At 43.1% G+C, this 23,537-nt stretch overlaps 1 protein-coding gene across 1 annotated transcript in view; it reads left to right on the forward strand.

Annotated features, from left to right (window-relative positions):
- Positions 1–6,192, forward strand: part of RAMP2 (receptor activity modifying protein 2) — a 123,642-nt gene extending 117,450 nt beyond the window's left edge. Inside the window, exon 4 of the mRNA XM_069237727.1 lies at positions 1,448–6,192. Within this exon, the coding sequence (XP_069093828.1) occupies positions 1,448–1,700 (253 nt within the window). The 3' untranslated portion in view covers positions 1,701–6,192. The remainder of the gene's footprint in view (positions 1–1,447) is intronic.
- The last annotated feature ends 17,345 nt before the right edge of the window (positions 6,193–23,537 follow it).

Genomic DNA, 23,537 nt, shown 5'->3' on the forward strand with positions numbered 1-23,537 from the left:
TGCTTTTTGAGCATAGTTGTGCATGTACTTTAGACACCCCTGTAAGGAAAGTAGGTCTAGGAGACATAAGAAGTTCAAGCCTTTCAAAAAGTTCCTAAAATAACTCTTTCTCCCTTCCAGCATACATCGCATTCAAGATCTTTTACATAATCTACAAGTCAGTGAACAAAAACATGCAGAAAAAACTCAAAAACTCTGGTGATAATTGCAGCACTGTTTGCGAATGCAAAAAGATTTGATACATCTAGCTCTTAGTTCCTTTATGTACAGTGAGCCTGATTTTAAAGTTGGCTATTATGAAAGACAGTATTTGCTAATGTTTTTGTAGTTTGTGGTCCACTGAGCTCTGCGTAGTCAAATGTTGTATGTAGTATGTTGTGGGTTATGTATTTCAAACATTATCAGTTGTAGGTCAATCCAGCCAATTCTTCCTATTGATTTACAGAAGTACTTATATCACCACTCTGTGCTCATTGCCATTGTGTAATTATCCAATATATTTTTTACATCCTGTACTTTTAAAACCATGTTCCCTTTCACTCATCACCAGTCCATCTTAAGCCTCTACCCCACCTGCCTCCCCAAACCCCCCATCCCCCACCGCCCCACACTCCTAAGAGGTAGTCAGAACTGGTCATTGGCTCATTTTGCCACTTTTAAGTTGACATGAATTACTATTGACTATATAATCTCAACATGATTTAACTTCAGCCATACTTGATATAGGCTTAAATGTCAAATATATTAGAATCTGTAAATCTATCATGCCAAATGTTTGATAGTTGCCATTAAGTGTGCTAGAGATAAGTGAAAGGAGGTAATGCAATATCAAGTCTGGTGCACTTTAAGGTTTTATCTGTAATTGGAAATGTGCATTGACCTAAACCTACTGTTTTCTGTCCTTCAAAGCCTAATAATATTAGCACATAGATGGAGGTACTTTCTTTTCAGCTCTGTATTTACAACGGTTATTTTGTTATTCTCCATTGTTATATCATACCAATGGGTAGAATTTAAATAAATGTTCGATAATTACCTGACTTCTAGAACCTATTCCTAAAAAACTATATGAACTTTTTCGAATTATATTACATTGACCATAAAGTATTTCAAACAATAATAGAAAACGACTAATTACGTCTTTCCCTCAGACGCATTGTTACTGAAGAGAAATAAATGTACAGAAGTGTGTTTATGCCACAAATACAGCACAAAGGTGATGAAGGTGCAATGTTGAAAACAATGATCTGGATGGTAAAACAGACGTTTAAAGGAAACTAAGCGAGTAGAAAGAATCGACAACTATACCTTGAAGAATTTTTTTAACCCCACTGTTCATACAAGAATCAATAAAATCCTCATAGTGCTGCTTTATTTAATATTAAATGACACAGTTGCTTAGTTTAAATTTAAAACGTTTTTCACTATGTAAACTTTTTTTTCCCAGGCCATACAGTGTTTTAAGATATTGCCTCGAAGATCTGGCGGAGAACTTTAAGTATCCATATCCCAATGAATATGCAGACATGTACATTCTAGAGGGGCACAGAATATACTTCTCAAACTGTACCAATGGCAACGGACTGGAGGACCCTCCTGATGGCCTTCTATTGACACTCATTTTATTTCCTATCTGCGTTCTCCCGTTCTTGGTGACACTGGTGGTATGGAAGAGTAAAAATGGAGAACTTCTCACGTAGAAGTATAACTGTTTGGGACATTGAAGCATTATTTGCTTCTTTTGGTTTTATCTGAAGTACATATGCATTGGACTGCAGAAGGACTGTTGAAAGGAGGAACAGCCCATCGTGACTGGAAAGACTCTGCCATCTTTCTACATGTAAAGCTCAAGGGGTCTAGTTAAAATATAGGCTCTTGTTTATGATAGCAGATGTTGAAAGCAGTCAAAACTAAGGCAATATAAGTTGGTAGAAAGGACAGGCTTGGATCGTAAACTTCACCCTCTGCAGCAACAGCTGTTCATCCGCTGATATAAATCCAGAAGAAAGTTGGAAACTGAGTTAGCTGTACTGATGAAGAGATTAAACTATAATTCCAATCAAAATTCGTTGCATCAGAGAAAAAAAACACTTTTAACAGCAAGAACAGTTGGTGGATTTGTTTTCCATTGTGTTATTGTGGACATTATAAACTGTGTCAGGAATACTGATGGCAACTCACTTTTATACTATGCCTACATGAGTGCACCTCTATCTTGCAAGGCACAATGACAACCCAAAAATTGTCCTAAGCTTGGAGTTGTGCTGCTGCGCTATCCATCTCGATCTCTTGCTATTTGTGTGATGCTATATCTTTAAAGATGGGAATATTCTGGAATTGAGGCCTTCTGAAATCGCTGGAATTTTTTTTTAAATGTCCAATGGTAAATCTCCAAATGATGTACAATACCTGACATTGTGTCTTTTGCAGCATACCTCTTCCAAATATTCACGCCAGATAACTGTCCCCAACAATTAATTTGTCTGCTGCCCATTGGCTTATCGTGGCTAGAATGATTCCTCTGGCAATTATCTTCAATTTAGGAACCAGGGCCCACATTTAGACTTTTTTAGCGCTGCATTTGTGTCATATTTTTATGCAAAAGCGGCGCAAATTTTCAAAATGCAATTGTATTTTGTAAGTTTGCGCCACTTTTGCGTCAAAAAGCAGTGCAAATGTGGGGCTAAAAAAGTATAAATATGGACCCAGGTCTTTACTAGACTTCAGAGAGAATTCTAGTTGGGCTAAAATGATACAGTAGAAGGAGATGTGAGACATGTGCATGTTCTTTATTTAAGCATGAAGTCATTATTTAAACCCTGAAAATAGGGCCATTACTGCAGGCAGCCATTATTTTAAAACTCAGAGCTTGGTATCTCTGATGGTTTATTATCACAGTGACATTTGTCCTTATTAACATTTGATCAACAGATCAAATCTGCAAATGACCTGATAATTTGTAACAATGTACATTTAAGCCTGGTTGAGAAAAGCCCTTGCAACTCAGAGATCAGTAAAGCACTCAATACGCTTAAGACAAAGAGAAGCACCTCACTTGAGTTACAGTTGTAGCAGAGTAAAGAAAGTCCATTTAGTTTAAAACACAGCTATAACAATTTTGAAACCAAATACCTAAAAAGGTCCACAAATTTGAAACCCTGGCCCTGATTTTGACGGGTTACTGTGTCACAAATGTGAGGGATATCCTTTCTGCCATATTACAAGTGCTATGGGATATAATGCACTTGTAATATGGTGGACAGGATATCCATCATGTTTTTGACCGCGTAACCCATCTACCAAACTCTAAGTCCGGGTTCTGTTATATGGTTGAGACATAGAGACACTTAAAATATGTTGGTGAATGACGCTACCAGTTCTATCCTTGTTACTAGCTTCCTTACCTCTTGCACCATCCTGTATAATACTTTATCTCACCCTTGAACATTGCTTTTTGACAGGAAACATTTTTATTGTATTTATTAACCTTTTTCCTGATCATTAGTAAATGAGCGCTGTGCTATGTATTGCATGGGTCTGTATGTGCACAGTACCAAGTGACATGCTGCCAGTACACTAGATCAGAACCTTCCCCGAACTGAGGTGATCATAGGCCTTGCATCCTTCAATTGCGGATTTTATTCTAGCAGGGATGCAGCTTGAATTAGGAAAATGTCTTTCCAAGCAGTTTTTTATGTTTCCATAAAAGAATCATCCTCTTGACTCCATTTTGGAATTTTTTGAACAGGTACTTTAAAAGGTTACACTATGAAGAAGTGTTGGTCCTCTTTCTGTCTTCCTTTCTGCATTTGCTGGGCTCTTCCTGTGGCACCCCAGCCACTCCTAAAAAATTAAACATAAATAGCAAACAAACACTTATCTTGTCGGTGCTTGCTCATCACGACTGTATCATAAATAAAAAAATGCCAAATTATAATTTTTTAAATAGTAGGACTGGTTGCCCATTCATGTTTCATATTTATTGACAGTAAAAATAGTGAAATTATGCAAAGACCATTAGAGACAGCCCTACTCAATCAGGGATTGAAGGAAACTATAAGCATCAGGAATGTAATCTCAACATTCCTTTAAAGACCTGGAGAACTGAAAAATCTGATGTGCAGATGATCTGAGGTTTTGGAGTGGGAAGTGCAATGTAAGAGAATTACATTGAAGAGCATCCCTTGGGACATCCTAAAGTATTTTCACATTTTCCTTTATAATATACTCTCTTCATATTTCCAGGGCCATCAGAAGAGGAAGGCGGACAGTGGCCTTTGCCACAGGCCCATGCATCTTAGATCCTGTTACATTTTTCAAATACTACAACAGAAGGCCTGACACATTCCTTATTGACACAGCTGACAAGGCACTGTCAATGGTATCCAGTTTCTAGGTTCATTTTTTTCCTAAGGGAGCATGTCTTCTTATTTATAAACTCCTCCTCAAATGAGAGGTCCCACAGAAGTCTTTGCCTTTGACCACCAAAAATGGAATGTCCCTCTCTACAACTTCTTTTTTTCTCTCTAACACCCAACGGTTTACCTGACATATCAGTGTAGCTGGTTGAACGCTGTTGTATCATTATTTCAATCTTAAGGTCATCTGCATCTGAGAGAAACGTAGAAAAAGACAACTCTGCACTTGCTGGAAGTGTAAATGAGGGACAGATTATCTGTGCTTAACAGAGAAACAGGTTACTGTTAGGAAAATAAGTTGCTTGCTTTACATTACTATTTATTTGTATGTGCTTTGGCTGTATGTATTATACTTTAGATCCTTAAGAAGAACAATTACCTGAAAAAACAGCTATGAGTGAGACTTATGCTTTTACTCCACAACATTTCGAAATCTACATTTTGATCATTAACATATTTGGATTTTCAGTTATCGTACCTGCAAATATATTCACTTTCAAAATAGTAATGCAACTTTAAAAATGTGACAGAGGGATATTTGAGCTTTCTATAAACATACAATTATTTAAACCCTTTTCTAAATGTAATTATTACTGCTCATAACTCCAGTCACACGTTTGTCATTTGTGCCTAACTTTGACTTTTAGAATGTGTACTACAGTATGCCGATTGACAGTCTACAGAGAAATTCTAGTACTTCACAGAAATAAATTAGGATCTGTAAGACTAAAATGAAGTACTGCTATTTGCATCATCTTGTACACCAGGCTAATTAAACTGAGTCTGTTATATTGCATAATTTTTCCTATGGGACTCAAATTATGGAGACTCAAATTGTAGGGTCTGAGTCATAAAGCCACATGAAAGGGATTTGGTTCCTTCTAATAGAAAATATTTTCTACATTGTGAAAAAAAGAGAATGCATTGGTAAAAGGTACTCCATCCATATCTGTGCCAGTGCAGACAGCTCAACGTAATGATTTTTGCCTGCAAAGAGAACTCTGCAGAATTTCGAAGAGTTTTTATGCAAATCTGCAGACTTCTGTGAAGTGAAACTCTGCACGTTCCGCCCACCCCTAGTGCAGATTCTCTAATGTATTTGTGCATCAGGCCCTCAGATTGCAGACATATTAATGCAAACATATGACAATCCTTTGGAGTTTTTTGGGGGGGTTGGATAATACATGTTTGCTTCTGTTCAATCATCTTCCATTGTAAGTGACCAAAACTGTTTGTGTCTAGCACTTTTGGGGTGATGCCTAGTGTCAATATTAAGAATTCACCAAAGCTGCGTAAATATTTCCCTGGGCTGTTTTAGAATATCACAACTTGCCATTGTATTCAAATAAATCATATGCACCATTGTTGAGCAGAACAAATGCCCCTTTACTTTGCTAGATGCACACTTATTTGAAAGATATAAATCCTTAGGGGCATGGCTGATCTTCAAATATCTTCTGTTTATCCTAGCCATCAACAGTAGTGCCACTGTCCAATTCCCAGCATCGGTTCCTTTGACTTTGTTTGTATTGTACAAACTATTATTGTCCTTGTTGATTCAGTTTACCTTATCAGAAGAACTTTGGGATAAGAATACATGATGGAATTACTTTTGTAGTAACTCTGGAAACTATTTATAAGCCTCCGAGGTTTACTGCCATTTGCACTGAAAATTATTCATATGTTCTACTCTTATGTATATTTGTAAATATCCTAATTTGTCTTGTATTTGAAAAATCTAATAAATGATCAAGTATGGAAAAATCTACAGTCATCTATGTTTTAGACAATTCAAATAATGATGACAGTTGCTTGTTAAGTTATCTCATAAAATATCTAAACAAAAAAATATTACACCACTTCACTAGCTGATTACTGCTTCAAGAAAGTTATGAATTGTGAAAAATATATTTGTTTTGTATTACTTTTGCTCAGACCTGTGATTTTAAAGATGAATGCCACATGAGGTTTGATTAGGGATTGGTTAAACGTTTCCACAGAATAATATATAGGGCAACATTTGCAGCATTCTAGCAGCCGTACACAATTCTAGTTTTTTTCCAATTGCGCCACCTTTGACAAATACACCTCTCACTGTGCCCCTTGTTTGTTGGTACCACCCTTTGCACAGTGCATTTCTAGGTAGGTTTTGGAATCTTCGGATGTTCCAACTGGCTGTCCAGCAGAGAATAATTCTAATTGGTTAAAAGATGGCCAGTCAGAATGGCTGAAACACCCTGTTTAATAAGCTGTTGCATTAGGTGTGGTTTTGCCGGGATCCTAGAATACTGCTCCGTTTAGTATCCTGAAATATTGTGTCATCCCATTTTGAGCATTCAGATGTGGAACCTTGATGGGGCATATTCCTCCAGCAATCTTCATACGAAATCAGACAAAGTAAAAATCTGGGCTACACTCAATCCTTACCCAGATGCAATTTAGTTTCTGAAGTGTTCCATAGAACTGGAACTGAAAATAATTGTCCTCTTTTACTTACAAGAATACATAGCATACCACAGTCCATTGAAAAAGAAAAAAGTTTAATTTCAACTGAGAAGTTAATACCACTATGAGCAATATGTGGTTAATTTCGAAATAAACGTCTGCCTCAATTTAAAGGCGTGTCTTTTTAAATGTAATATTAATAGCAATATTTTTAATAATAATAATAACAATTAGCTATGATGGACAGCCAACAGGAAAAGGTAAGCTTTGCATAACTGGTCCAGCAGTGTTATACACTTCATCTGCCAACAGCACAAGCGCTATTCACTCTATGCTATTTCACTCTACACCATTCCACTCAATGCTAATTTAATCTACACCACTCAACTCTACATTACTCTACTCTACTCAGCAGTTCTCCACTCTATGCCACTCCATTGTACTCTATTTCACTCTACGCCACTCCACAGCACTCTATGCCACTCTTCGTCACTTCACTCCAGGCCACTCCATTCTACACCACTCTACTCTAAGCCACTCCCTACAACTCCACTCAGCTCTACTCTGTGCTATTCTAAGTCACTCTACTGTACACCACTCCACTTTACACATCTCCATTCCAATACACTCCACTCTAGGCCATTCCAAACAATGTACGCTGTTCTGCTATCCGCCACACTACTCCACTCCGTGGCACTGTATGCCACTCTATGTGACACTCTGTTCCAGCACCATTCTATACAAGCACCACTTTACGACACTCACTCTATGCCACTCTAGTCAAATCTGTGTCACACCACTCTACTGTATGGATATTATGCCCCTCAACACCACTCTACTCCACTCTATGCCATTCCACTCTACGTCTCTCCACTCTATGCTGGTCAACTCCATGCCACCCTACACCACACCACTGTACGCCAGTCCACTCTATGCCAGTCCACTCCACTCTACACCACTCCACTCATGCCACTCTACACCACTCTACACCATTCCACTCTCCTCCACTCTGTGCCAATCCACTCTACGACACCTTCATCTATGTCACTCCACTCTATGCCATTCTACTCAACACCACTCCACTCTATGCCACTCCATTATACTCTACACAACTCTAAGCCACTCCACGGCACTCTATGCCACTCCAACCTATACCACTCTATGTCGCTCCACTCCATGCCACTCTACTGTAGAACACTCTACTCCACTACACTCTACTCTGTGCCACTCCACTTTATGCCACTCCACTATATGCCACTCTACTTTGTGCCAATCTACTCTGCTCCTCACCACGCTATGCCACTCTACTCTACGTCACTCCACTTTACACAACTCCACTCTACGCCACTCTACTCTACACTATACCACTCCACGCCGATGCACTATACACTAGGCCACTCCAAGCCCTGTACGCTACTTCACTATTTGCCACTCTATTCCACTGCACACCACTCCGTGCCAATCTGTGCCACTCTACTCCACCTTGTATCACTCCACTCTACCGAATGCCACTCTACATCACTCCACCCTACTCCATTTTACTCCATGTCACTCTACTCCACTCTATCCCATTCCACTCTAAACCACTCCACTCTGCTCTAAGGCCACTCCACACTATTCCTTTCACCTTTACATCCTCCACTCCACTCTATGCTACTCAACTCTACACCACTCTACTCTATGCCACTCAAGTCTACTCTATACCACTCCACTCTATGCCACTCCACTCTATGCCACCCCACTCTATGCCATCTGCTCAATGAGACTTTATGCCACTCCACTCTACTCCACTCTATGCCACTCTACTCTATGCCACTCAATGCCACTAAACTCCAGTTCATTCCCCTCTATTCTATGCCACTCAATGCCACTAAACTCCAGTTCATTCCCCTCTATTCTATGCCACTCTACTCAACTCTAGGCCATTCCACTCTACGCCATTCCACAATACGCCACTCCACTCAGTGGCACTCGATGCCACTCCACGCCATTTCACTCCACACCATTCTGTACAACACCATTCTACGCCCCTCCACTCCACTGTATGCCACTCCATGCTACTCTGCTAAATGCCACTTCACTATGGCACTCCACTCTTCACCACTGCACTCCACTCCACATCCCTCCATTCGACTCTACACCACTCCATGTGACTCTACACTACTCTACTCCACTCTTTGCCACTCTACTCTACATTACACCATGCAACTCTATGCCATTCCATTCTACTGCACTACCCTGCTCTACACCACATCACTCTACTTTAGGCCCCTCCACTTCAAGCTTCCCCACTCCACTCTAAACCAGTCCTCTCAAAGCCACTCCACTAATACCACTCTATGCCACTCCACAGCGCTCTATGCCACTCCACTGTGACACATTATGCCACTCTACTCTATACCACTCCACTTTATACCACTCTACTCTATGCCACCCCACTCTGCACCACTCCAGGCCACTCTACTCTATGCCACACCTCTCCACCTCATTCTACTCTATGCCACTCCAATCTACTGCACTCTGCTCTACACCTCTCCATTCCACTCTATGCCACTCTGCTATATACCACTCTACTCTATGCCACTCTATGCTACACCACATCATTCTATGCCACTCCACTCTACACCAATCCACTCTACTTTACGCCAGTCCACTCTACACTACAGCACTCCACACCATTCCAGTCTACTCTATACCATTCTTTTTAATGCCACTCTGAGGCATTCCACTCTATGCCACTCTATACCACTCCACTATATGCCACACCTCTCTATGCTACTCCACTCTATAATGCTATATTCCACTCTACACCACTCAACTCCATGAGTCACCTCAATTCCTCTGTACACCACTCCACTCTACACCACTCCACTCAACACCACTCGACTTCACGCCACTCTACTCTGTCACTACAGTTTAGCCCACTGTACTCTAATCCAGTCCATTCAACTGTGCACTACTCCACTCTATGCTCATCCACTCATGCCAATCTCTCTACATTACTCAATTCCCCTTTATGTCATTCTACTCTATGCCACTCAACGCCACTTAACTCTACTCTATGCCACTATACTCCACGGTATGCCACTCCACTCCACCATGTGCCACTCCACGGCAATACACTCCAATCTACACAACTCTACTACACTCAATGCCATTTTAGTCCATGCTACTTTATTCAACACTATTCTACTATGCCACTCCACTCTATACCACTCCACTTGTCAAACTTGCAAATCAACTTCATTATTGACCCCCGCTCAGCCTTTTGCTGTGTAATTTTCTATACCTGATTGTAAGTAGCATATATGAAGCATTTTAAACGTGGTGATCTCGGATGCACCAAGGAATCTTGTAAATCCATGTCATCAGACGGTAGAGTCACCTAGGGATTCTGTAAATGTTCTTATGGTATGCAATTTGACATCCCTCATGACAACACACACTGCAGCACACGCCACTGAGTACTGTTGCCTGGTGCCAACCACAGTCTGAGCAGAACCATCATGAAAGACTATGAAATCATACTGATCAAGAGGCAGAACATCACTAAGCACTAGTATACCTGTTCGTACTGGAGAAATCCTTGGGTCTGTAAAGTAGGGTTAAAGACATAGTCAACATCAGTAGTTGTCAGGGATGTGGCCCACTGTATCCATCTTGGATATAAGGCTTTTGCATTTGGAACTCTCACCTTTGTAACAGCTTCTAAGGCTGGAATGGGAGTAACCACAATTATGCGTTTCCAACTGAGCCATTGATTTTCCCCTTATGACAGCCATCTGAACTGCAGTCATTATCTTTTCTGTTGATGCAAGACTCATTTTGCAAGACGCATTGGAATACAAATGTGATTTATATGCAATCGGCACGGTTTCTCCTTAATTGAATGTAACATATTTGGAACCGGTGGGACACGCAATTATGCATCATCGAGTTTGTTGTGATGACACACGTGTGTAGGTGTCTGGATTCAAGCATGTCAGTTTGCAGTCATCTGAGTACGTCAGTGTGTTCTGAAGCCCAATGTATCCTTGAAAAGTCTGGATGAAATAATTCATACAACGGCTGAACTTATTATGCATAATCCAGTATATATGTTCTTCCAAAATTTAAGAAGCCCAATAATGGTTGTAGCTTCTTTATGGTGGTTTGGTGGTTGCAGGAGTGCACATTTTTCTTTAAAAATGTGGTGCAAGGTTTGTGCCTTCATTTAAGAGTTCAAATCCTATAAATAGAATACTCAGGTAAGCAATTTTTGATTTTTTTAAATTGAATTTTTATCCGTGTTCAGCAAATACCAGTATTATACAATCCACTCTGGCCAAGTGTGTGTTTAAATTATTGTCCATAAGATATATGTCACCAACATATTACAGAGCAACAGCATCAATTGCTTGCAGAACTGTTGCTACCTGGGCACCAAGCAAACCTGGGCTGTTCTTGTACCCTTGTGGGAGACGGCAAAACCATCACAGGACAATTCATCAATAATGCCTTGGCAGTCTAGTTTCTTTCACCAGGTATTTCCCTTCGTATTTGATTGGGTATTGTGGTGGCACTTACGGGCTGGACCATTTAGGTATGTTATGATAAGGAGAACCCTTAACCCAACCTGTTTGGTTGTGATATAATACTGGGGTTTGTGCAGGAGTACTCTCTGCGGCATACGCATCCTTAACTGTTTCAGGGACCAGGACTGAAAAGGATGGTGTTATAACTTTCTCTCCTCGTGGGACCTTTATGGCAAACTCTGGTGGCAAATCCTTTTTGGACAAAAGAATGTCATAGCCAAAAGTTACATTTTCCCGGAATATTACTCTAATAGCACACAGGATGTCTCCCTCAATCTGAATATCCAATTTGTATAGCCACACTCTGATCTGGTGTCTCTACTTGAATGTAGTCATTAGTTGCTCTCACAGCCAGAAACTCTTGCAGACTCTAGTGAACTATCGTGACCTCTGCTGCGCTGTCTAAAAGAGTCAATGCCCACATCCTGTTCTGAAGAAGCGTTCTCAATATATGTGGCATATTTAGCTGAAATACCTGCCACCTTCTTCTTTTTAAATTGTGCTTTTTGTTCTAGAAGTTTTTCATCTTGTTTTCTGATGATGTCAGATGAGCAATGTGAGTACATTTTTGGTTTCACATACTCTTCATGCCTTCATTTACTGCATCCTTCTCTCTCTGAGCGTTTGTTGGCTGAGTCCCAAAAAGAATGAGAAGGGCCCGTATCAGTATACTGATACCTATCAAGCTGTTTAACTGTATCAGCCCCCCCCCGAGTTCCCCATTCCACCCGCCTTTCCATAGCAGTGTAAACCCCCATGGACAGGCTGGTGGATGGAGACTCGTAATCCCCAGGACAGGGCTGCTTGCATATTCCAGTGCCTCTCTGTTCCACTGTCCATGTCAGTGACTTGATATTCAAGTATCTCTCTTTCCCAATGTCTATGTAGGTGACTTGATATTTTAGTGTCTCTCAGCCCCATTGTTCATATCAGTGAATTGATATTCCAGTGTCTCTCAGGCCCGCTGTCTGTCAGTGACTTGATATTTCACTATCTCTCAACCCCATTGCCTATGTCAGTGACCAGATATTCCAGTGTGTCTCTGTCCCACTGTCTATGTCAGTGACTTAGTATTCCAGTGTCTCTCAGTCCCATTGTCTATGTCAGTGACTTGATATTCCAGTGTCTCTCAACCCCATTGTGTACATCAGTGACTTGATATTCCTGTGTCTCTCAGTCCCATTGTGTACATCAGTGACTTGATATTCCAGTGCCTCTCAGCCCCATTGTCAATATCAGTGACTTGATATTCAAGTGTCTCTCAGCCCCATTGTCTATATCAGTGATTTTAAATTCCAGTATCTCTCAGTCCCATTGTTTATCAGTAACTTGATATTCCATTGTCTCTCAGCCCCATTGTCTATGTCAGTGACTTGATATTCCATTGTCTCTGTCCCAATGTCTATGTCAGTGACTTGATATTGCAGTGTCTCTCAACCCCACTGTGTATGCCAGTTACTTGATATTCCAGTGTCTCTCAGCCCCATTGTCTATGTCAGTGACTTGATATTGCAGTGTCTCTCGGTCCCACTGTATATGTTAGTAACTTGATATTCCAGTGTATCTCAGCCCCATTGTCTAGGTCAGTGACTTTATATTGCAGTGTCTCTGTCACACTTTGTATGTCAGTGACTTCATATTCCAGTGTCTGTCTGTCTCACTGTCAGTGACATAATATTCCAGTGTCTCTGTACCACTGTCTGTCAGTGACTTAATATTGCAGTGTCAGTCCCTACCTCCTTGCACCAGTGAATATGTATGTTTCACTGTTCTAGTATCTCCTTGTGCCCCTGACCACGACTCGTTATACCTGGCAGCCCTCGCTTGAGGCTACAGAAGACTATCTATGTCCTATTAAGATGAAAAAGAGCATGCAAAGTATCCCATTTCCCTTGAGTGCAACTAAGTGAGCGTATAACAGTGCCCTGACTAATATCTATAATTAAATGTGATAGAACAATACATGAAAATATGAATCATTCATATAAAATAAACCAAGGACAGACTACAGGAAGAGAATCCGTAAAAGTAGGACTTACAGAAAACTGGAAGGCTGGGAAACAATGCTGATTTAAAATGTTCCATTTCCAAATAAATGTTAACATCTTCCTGCACCACTTTCAATGAACACCATTATTCTGCCTGGAAAATGAGATAACCGTAGCAAACGTGGTGCAAAGCTAAATAGTTTCCCGTCCTTGGATGTGCTAAAGATGAGCTTCCTGTCTGTGGTGTAGAGGGGATGTGAGGAGGGAGTGGAGATAGGCGGGACAGTTAAAAGTGGGATTGGCCTAACTGGTGTGATTCTCTTTAGCGTAATTACTGGAAAATTACTCTCAAATTATGTGTACTTGTATGAGAAGCATAATTCAGCATTTTGCCCCATTTTGTTTAGTGCAAAATGCACCCTCGCCCTCACTCACAATGGGCTCAATGATGCATTTTGCTCTAAGAGAATAGCACTAAATGCTACAGGACACGAACAGCAGTAACCAGCAGCTGCTCGCTCTCTTTTTATTAGTTTTGTTGTGCTCCTGCAGTAGGAGTTTTGCCCCAAATTACTCCTAATTATGTAATCTTGTAGTGTCAGTAATTTTGCATCTCAAGAGAGGTGCGCAGATACTGAAATTACTTTCATTACCCCGCTGTAATTTAATTTCTCCCAGTGCCAGCTGGTAATGTTAGCAGGGAAGAGGGGTGGGAGGAGGCACACAAGCACTCATACACACTCACTCACACCAGTGTCTTCACACACACGCACACCCAAATACACATATGTGCATGAACAGATGCACCAAATATCAAAAAGCATAAAGTTTACCTTCACTGCAGCTTTCTGGGAGGGAAGCCTCAGAGGTCCCAGGAGGAATGGGACTGCTGCTTCCCTAACTGACTGCGGTTAGGTCAGCTAGTGAGGGAAGGCATCAGTGACTTGCTCATCACCGAGTGGGATGGTATGAGTGAGACTACTGACCCCATCCCACTCTGTGACAGTTCCTGGCTCCTGGCTGTTTGACCTGAACAAGAAGAGTGTCTTGGTCAGCCTGACAAACAATCTCCTTATGGTGGAAAAAGGTGGAAGGCGTGGCCAATAGGGACGGGCAGCAGCTGCCCGGGCCTAGATAAAAGCAGTTATCAATTCACCCACCTTTCCACAAGAGGGTCTAGCTTTTTAGTGGAATACTGTAAAAAATTCACATTTCCATCAAATTAATATAATATTCTTTATGCCTACCCCTGTAGAGCTCTAAAAATTAGATAAATGACATTCCTTGAGGAATAATTTAGTCAAGGAGAGCTGAGAATGGCATGCCTAGGGCTGTACATGATCTCACATAAAAAAATTAGAGAACAGCAATTGTGAGAAACCATTTTAACTAAACTAAGTAATCAAAATGTTCAAGATAAATGGGTGAAACCACTACACCTAATATGTGTTTTACAAGATTGCCTTTTACAAGGTCATTTTTTCAAAGCTAAGAATGCCTTTAATCTCACAAATTGTCTCTCTGGCTAGTTTTTAGGTCGAGTCTAGGCAGCACGCATGTACTGTCTTCAAGACATACTGTTGTTACTATACCGGCTTCAAGCTTCCCATGGGCAGCGACCAAGTACAATCTCACTCCACCAGTTCTAATTATGCCATGTGTTTTCCAAACTACTTTTTTCTTTGTTTGCAAAGCATGCCCGTTGCTTCTTGCAGTTCACTTAATCTTCCTGTGATGCCTTCCCTACACCCTCCTCCCACCTGTCGCTGCTTGTTGTTTTCAGTGCTTCAGCAAAGGAGAACAGTTTTTTCTTTGTTTACAAATCAATTCAGTGCTGTGGCACCCAAAGCCACTCACAGTGCATTTAGGCCCATATTCATACTTTTTTAGCACCACATTTCCATCGTTTTTTAACACAAAATCGGCGCAAACTTACAAAATACAGCTGTATTTTGTAAGTTTGTGCTGCTTTTGCGTAAACAAATGACGCAAATGCGGCACTAAAAAAGTATAAATATGGGCCATAAATCTCCCTGTGCTGTCCCCACATCCCCCCAACTCCCTCCCGTCGCTTCCCGTCAAATTCCATGGGATCCGCTCAGCCTATTGTCCTACCAACGTTACCAATTGAGTTGGGTAGCTATAAACACCTGTAATTTAGAGTCAAGATGCCCAAAGGACTGAAACTGTGCTTTACAAATACACAACTGAGGTTAATCACATGATAACTACTACACCTCCGTCCCCAAGAGCAGAATCCACTCCTCTGCATTCCACACAGAAATCTGTAACCCTGGACAAATAATTCCTCTGCTTTACTAATTTGGTGTTATAAAAATTCATGCCAGTTGTTAGTACCTGGAGTACTTTATAATTATGAGTAATGGAGGTAGCGACATGAGACGTTAATTTCTACTTTGACAATGTACAACGATTATATACGTTTATTTTAGATTTATAGGCCCATATTTATACTTTTTTAGCGCCGCATGTGCGCCGCTTTTTGACGCGAATTCGGCGCTATAAAAGTATAAATATGGGCCATAATGCACTTACAATCCCTTGACTAGGCGCCAACTCATTTTACGCCGATGATCTTGTGGTGTATGACTGCATTGGGATCAGATGGCATTTGCTCATTGAAACTGACCCACTTGGACGAGTGTGCGCTAAAACATGCCTCAGTGCTGCATGCTTCAGAGCCCCCAGCGCGGTCCACTTGTCTCCAGGAGAAGCTGTTTTATTGACATTGGGTATTGTATACTGCTCACTTGCAGAATGTTAAACTAGACACAAGAAACGCAACTAGTTACCAAAGGAAACGGGGAGGAGAGCAAGGCTTAACAAGCGGGCTATGGAAGGTAGAGAAACTGGTGATTTAATGGAATTTCCTGATTTTCCACAGCATTTACTTGTACCTTTATATTTCTTTTTCCTGTGCATGCCCATTAGCAGGGCCATTGAAATTGTGGGATTACAACAGCTGCAACATGGCTAAAACATAATAGTAAAGCCAAAGGCGAAACCTATTGGTTATGCCAAGGCGTGCTTCTACAAGCATTGCGAAGAACCTCTTTCTCTTCACCCCATTCACTTCCCATGTTGGGTAATTGGGTGATTTTTCACTTTTTAATTTAAAATTCACCTTTGTTGCACTTGTATACTCGTTTCATCATTCCGCTGCTCTTTTTTCACTTCCAAATTCCTCCCTCCTCCTTTCTCGCACCTCATTTCATTTTTTGTTGTTGCTTGGAACAGGGCTCTTTTAAGGCAAAGGCAAAGTGGGCAATTGTCCATAGCCACTAACTTACTGGGGACCCCGAGATAAAGCGATAACTGGGATTAAAAAACAGATTGTTTGCTTAATATGACAGGTGCCTAACCTGTCTGTGCACTCTCTCATAGTTGGTGGCATTCAGACTTTAAAAAAAAGGTTTTATTCTCTTTACAGCTCTCTCCCTCTCTCATTCGACTCTAAATCTCTATTTGCCTACATCTCTTCATCTCACTCTCTCCACCTTGCCAATGTCTACCTCAGCTCCCTGCCAACATACCTCTCTACCCCACCTCTCTTTATCTCTCTCTCAAAATCTCAATCAATCAATCAGTGTTTATAAAGCGCAGCTACTGACCCGTGGGGGGAGAGAGGGGAGGAGTGTAGCGTGTACCGGAGGTGGATTAAAAAAGCCATATCTTCAGTATCTTCATGGAGCTGGGGAGTGAGGTGGTTTGTCTGATGTGGATGGGTAGGGCGTTCATGGCGGTGGCTGCGAGGAAAGAGAAGAAAGGTCCTCCTGTTCTGGTTTTCCTGCTGCGGGGTACTTCTGCGAGAGAGAGCTGGGCTGAGCGTAGGGCCCTGTGGGGTACGTGGAAGTTGAGTCACTGGTTAAGTTAGGCTGGTCTGGTATTGTGGAGGGCTTTGTGTGCGTAGGTGAGGATCTTGAAAGTGAGTCTTTTCTCTATGGGGAGCCAGTGCAGATTATGTAGGTGTTGCGGGATGTGGCAGTGTTGGGGTAGGTCGAGGATCAATCTGGCGGCGGCGTTCTGGATGTTTTGCAATTTGCGGGTGAGTTTTTTGTTGATTCCGGCCTAGAGTGCGTTGCCATAGTCCAGTCTGCTGATGATGAGGGCATGTGTGATGGTCTTTCCATGTTCTAGGGGGATCCTTTTGAAGATCTTGCATAGGAGGCGGATGGTGTGGAAGCAGGTGGAGGTGACTGAGTTGATCTGATGGTTCATGCTGAGGTCGGGGTCCAGGATGATTCCCAGGTTGTGGGCTTGGCTGGCAGTGGTGGGCGGGTTTCTGAGTGTGGGTGACCACCAGGAGTTGCTCCATGCGTTGGGATGAGGGCCCAGGATGAGTACTTTGGTGTTGGTTGTGTTGAGCTGAAGGTAGCTGGTCTCTCATCCAGTTGGCAACTGCTTTCATGCCTTCGTGGAAGTTGTGTCTGGCCTTGTCTGGTTCATTGGAGTGGGAGAGAATGAGTTGGGCTGTCGTCGGCGTAGGGAATGTTTATTCCATAGCTTCTGACGATGGTGGCTAGTGGGGCCACGTAGACGTTGAACAGCGTGGGGCTGAGGGAGGGTCCTTGGGGCACTCCGCAGGTGGTGGGTGTGAGTTTTGCGAGAAAGGGGACGAGTTGCACTTATTGCGTTCTCCAGAAGAGGAAGGATTGAATCCAGTCGAGGGCCTTGTTTCTGACACCAGCTTCGTGGAGTCTTCTTATCAGGGTGTGATGGGAGACTGTGTCGAAAGCTGCCAAGAGGTCAAGTAGGATGAGTGCTGCCGTCTCTCCCTTGTCCAGTAGGGAGCGGATGTCATCTGTTGCGGACAGGAGGACTGTTTCGGTGCTGTGGTTTGACCTGAATACGGATAGGGAGATGTCGAGGATGTTGTGGCTTTCTAAAAACGTGGTGAGTTGGCTGTTGACTGCTTTTTGAATGCCTTTCACAGGAAATGGAAGTAGGGAGATGGGCCTGAAGTTTTTGAGGTTGGTGGGGTCGGCAGAGGGTTTCTTGAGGAGGGTGTTGATCTCGGAGTCTTTCCAGTCGTCGGGGAAGGTGGCGGCAGCTAGTGAGCAGTTGATGGTGAGGCGGAGCTTGGGGGCGATGGTGTCAGCAGTTCTCTTGAAGACGTGATGGGGGCATGGGTCAGTGGGGGCCCCAGAGTGTATGGACTTCATGGTTTTCAATGTATCTTCGGTGGAGAGGGGTGTCTAGGTGGAGACTGTAGGTTTGTTGGTGTCAGGGTTTCGAAGGGGGGGGTTCTGCGCGTGGGTTGTCCTTGTTGAAACTGTTGATAGTCTAGATTTTGTGGTGGAAGTAGGTGTTGAGTCTGTCGCACAGGTCCTGTGAGGGTGGAATGTCCGTTGTTTCACTGATGGGTTGGATGAACTCCTTGATGATGCTGAAGAGTTCCTTGCTGTTGTGTGCTTGTGAGGAGATCCTGTCTTGGATAGCCTTCTTTCTGGTGCTTCTCATGAGTTGGTGGTGTGCGGTGGTGGCGGCTCTGGAGTTGCTGTGGGCTCCTGGGGATTTGGTGCTTCTCCAGATTTTCTTGAGGCGGCGACAGGTGCGTCTCGATTCGCGGAGTTCGGGGGTGAACCAGCTGGCTCTCTTAGCGTGGATGTTGTACTTTTTGAGGGGGGCTATGGTGTTGGCGCAGTCGGTGATCCATTTGTGGAAGGTGCATGCTGCGGTGTTTGGGTCCTCATTGTGTGCGAAGGTGGGGGCAGTGGTGAGCTGATCGTCGGTTATTCTTATACAGTTTCTATTGGAGTTGGGGTCTGGTGATGGTGAGTGTGTTGAAAGTGAAGTCGATGCATCGGTGATCTGTCCATGGGAGTTCCGTGGTGTGGCTGAAGGTCGCAGAGGTTACGGTAGTGAAGATGGGATTGAGGGTGTGTCCTGCAGAGTGTGTTGGCTCTGTCACGATCTGTCAGAGTCCTATTTTGTGGAGGTTGTCTAGGAGGGATGCGGTGTTGGGGTCTTGCAGATTCTCAAGGTGAAAGTTGAGGTCTCTCAGCAGGGTGTAGTTGGTGGCTGCGATGGCTTGTGCAGAGATGAAGTCTATGACGGATTCAGCGAAAGGTGTGCGAGGTCTTGGGGGCCATAGATGATGGTTCCCCTGATGGTGGATGTCGGGCTGGTGTGTAGCTTGAAGTGGAGTTGTTCCATCAGGTTTGTGGCTTCTTTGGAGTCTTCGGAGTGTGTTTTCAGGCGGAGGTTGGACCTGTGGATGATGGCGATTCCCCCGCCCAGGGCAGCTGGGGCGATGTTTCTGGGCGATCTTGTATCCCTGGAGGATGGCAATGGTGATGTCTGGGCCTGAGGTGTTGTTGGTCCAGGTCCCGGTGAGAAATGTGATGTCCAGGGTGGTGCTGTCGAGGAGGTCTGAAATTTCTGTGGTGTGTTTATGGAGGGAGCGGATGTTGAGGAGGATGCACTTCAGGGGTTTTGGGTGCGGAGAGTTGTTGCGGGTGGGTTGTACTGGGACCCGGGTCTTGGTGGTAGTGCAGGTTTGAAGACAGCAGAAGCAGCTGACGGAACCTCTTATTTCCTCTCTGTGTCTACCACTACAGCTCTATCTCACAGCTCTTACTATATCTAACTTCTTTGTCTCCAGTTCACCTCTCTGTAACTTTCTTCAATCCGACTGACCTTTCTCAAGCTCACTTCTCATTATACCGCACTTCTCTGCCTCTCTATCATCTCTCTAAACCCAAACTCTATTACTTCTCCTCAACCTTTTCCCTTCCTCATTACTCTCTACCTAACTTCTCTAGCTACCTCTATTCTCTACCTGTCTCACATCTCTACCTCATCTCTTTCTCCCTCTCTAAAATCTCAATTAATCTCATCAATTGTTCACTACCTACCCAACTCCAATCAATCTTTCTTCCTGTGCTCCCTCTACCACACCTTCCTCACTATCACACTCTTTGTTTGTTATCTCTCAATCAATCAATCATAGCATTTGTGAAGCGCAGCACTATCACCCCTGAGAATATCCGGGTGCTGAGGTTGGCATGTCTGTTGAAAGGCCACGTCGTAAGTCTCCTTTGGAGTCTGCCAGGGAAGGAGCTGTTCAAAGGTAGAGGGACAGGCTGTTCCAGGACATGGCTGCTGTACAGAAGGATCAGCTTCCACTACAGCTGCGATGGATACGCGGGGTGTGTGCGAGGTTTAGTTGTTTTGCTGCAATGTAGAAGCTCAGTCGATGGTTGATGTAGGACGGCTTTAGGTTGCAGGGAGTCTTATATGCGAGCGTGAGGATTTTAAATTGCCATCTCTTCTGGACTGGGAGCCAGTGGAGGTTCCTGAAGTGTGGGGTGCTGCTTGATCACTTGGGGAGGTTGAGGACGAGTCTGGCTATGGTGTTCTTCAGAATCTGGAGTATTTTAAGTAGCTGGGAGGACACTCTGGCATAGAGAGCATAGTCGGCATTCGTCTACTTCAAGTCAGATCTTTAGCACACCACTACCCAGGAGCCAGTGGGCCTTTGTTAATTCCATGAGGAATTCTTTGTGCCTGGCATTGGATGCAACTTCCAGGTTGCTTCTTATCTTTAATGGTTTTCCAGTCCTGATGAAGACCCGCATTTGAGACTTAGATTGTCCCCACCCCTACACTTGTCGGGTTGAAATGTCAACACATCTTTACAACCTGGATTATAATTGAATTTCACTATGGAGCAACTATGGATGTTATAACTGCCTCTCTTTAGATGAACTTGCACTTGTGCTAAAATAAGTGTATATAAACAGGTTTTTGTATAAAATTGATATACACAATTGATCTGTTGATTTCTTCTTTTTTCTATCCAGGCTACCTTTTGCACAAGCACTTTTTCCTTGGGCACCCTTTCATACACTCTTTTGGAGCAATCATATATGTATACAACACATGTGTTTTTCAGAATATAATAAATTGAAATGTTTAAATGTGTTTTTTTATTTTTCCTTGTGTGCATTGTTAAAAATGTATTACCTAATATAAGGAACTCTCCCCCAATCTCAGAAAGAGCACTCAATCCCACCTCCAAGTTGTAGAGAGTGGGGTTTTGGGAAATTATTAAGTTGAATTTTTTTTATGTAAAACGTTTTGCGGCTCTTTCTCAATTAGACCACTGTTGTTATGTATCATGGTGTTTAGTTTGAGGCAGCAGTTTTTCATCCATGTTGGTACATTGGGCATGTTGTTGCGGAAGTTGGCTTTGGCGTTGTGGGGGTCTTCGGTGAGTGAGAGGATTAGTTTAGTGTCATCGGCGTAGGAGACTATATTGAGTCCGTATGATCGGACGATGTCTGCAAGGGGGGTCATGTAGATGTTGAACAGGGTTGGGGTCAGGGAGGATCCTTGGGTTGCGCCGTAGGTGATGTTCTTGGTGTAGAAGTGAAGGGAGGAAGGCGGATGCTCTGTGTGTGGCCTGAGAGGAAAGAGGCAACCCGCGTAAGAGCGTTTTGTTGGATGCCTATGTTGAGGAGTCTGTTGAGGAGAGTGTGGTGAGAGACTGCATCAAACACTGTGGAGAGGTCCAGAAGGATCACAGCTGCCGACTCTCCTCAGTCGAGGAGGGTCGTGATGTCATCCGTGGTGGCGATTAGTGCAGTCTCCGTGCTGTGGTTGGCCTGAAATCCTGATTGGTGAGGTGTAGAGAAGGTGGTTTCATCCGAGGTAGTTGTTGAGCTGTTAGCTGAAGGCTTTCTTGAGCACTTTGGCCAGGAAGAGGAGCAGGGAGATTGGTCTGTAGTTTCTTTGATTGCTGGGGTCAGCAGAGGGCTTCTTGAGGAGTGGTCTGACCTCTGCGGGCTTCTAGTCATCTGGAAAGGTTGCCATGGTGATGGAGGCGTGGAGGATTCGGGTTAGTTCTGTTCTAATAGTGTTGGCTCTGAGGCTGAAAAGCCAATAGGGGCAAGGGTCGGTGGGTGCCCCGGAGTGGATGGATGACATGATGGCTGCTGTGGTCAGGGACCAGGACGTTATCATATGGCTGGTGTTCACTGCTTGAGAGATTTTGTCTAGGTGGGAGGTGGAGGGTTGGAGGGTTGGGGGTCGAAATTGTGTATATGGTGGTGATCTTGCTGTGGAAGTAGTCTGAGAGGGTGTCACAGAATTCCTGGGATGGGTGGATGGTGGTCTCTGTGGCTATGGAGTTAGAGAATTCCTTGATGATTCTAAAGAGTTCTTTCAGGTGTTTGGCTGCAGTGTTGATGCAGGCAGTGACTGCAGCTCTTTTTTCCACCTTGATGTGCTGGGGTAGTTGTTGAGGGCTGCCTTGTAGGCGGCTCCATTGGAGGTGTCCTTGGTCATGTGCCATTGTTTCTTGAGTCTGTGACAGTCGTGTTTGGAGTTTCTTACCTTTGTTTTACTATCTATATCTGTTTTTCTGTCACTGGCTTCTCTCGCTCTCATTTGTTTCTGCAGTCCTTTTTTATTTCATGATACCCTCCTCTACTCTCCTCGCTCTCTACCTCTTGCTAGTTATATAGCTCACTGTATAACCTCTATTTCATCTCTTTTCCCTCTGAGGACCTTCTCACTTACTACTCTTCACCCCTCTTTTATCTTTCTCTCTGCCTCACTACTGTCATTACCTGAAGCCTTATTATACATTTGCCCATTTCTTTACTTTACCACTCTACTTTACATTCCTCTATACTTTTCTCAGTCTCACTGCTCTACCCGTCTACTTCTACCTCTTTGTGAACTCTCCCTTCCTTTTACATTGCCTCTCTCTACCACATCTATCAGTAAACCTAACCACCCTCCCAATCATTATAATTATAATTTCTTCTCCTTATCTTTACCTCTCACTATCTTACTCTTCAACCTTACTTATATCTCTACCTCTTTCTTTAATGACGGCTTCCTCTTTCCTAAACAAAATATATATAATTGTATGAGAGGTTAAGTGGTCCAGTGTACAGTCTCCCTAACAGTCAAGTCTAAACAAAATATATATACACTGTTCCAAAAGGACGTCAAGAAACCACTAGGCACTTCTATGTATAAAAGCAAAAGCCCTCACACATCAATTAGATGTCATGCTTCATCATAGGGCTTGCTCCTCGTCAGACTGGCCCTGCAATGTCTGACGGGCCCCTCAAGGG

The sequence above is a fragment of the Pleurodeles waltl genome, chromosome 6 (genome assembly GCF_031143425.1).
Source record: "Pleurodeles waltl isolate 20211129_DDA chromosome 6, aPleWal1.hap1.20221129, whole genome shotgun sequence".
Taxonomy (NCBI): Eukaryota; Metazoa; Chordata; class Amphibia; order Caudata; family Salamandridae; genus Pleurodeles; species Pleurodeles waltl.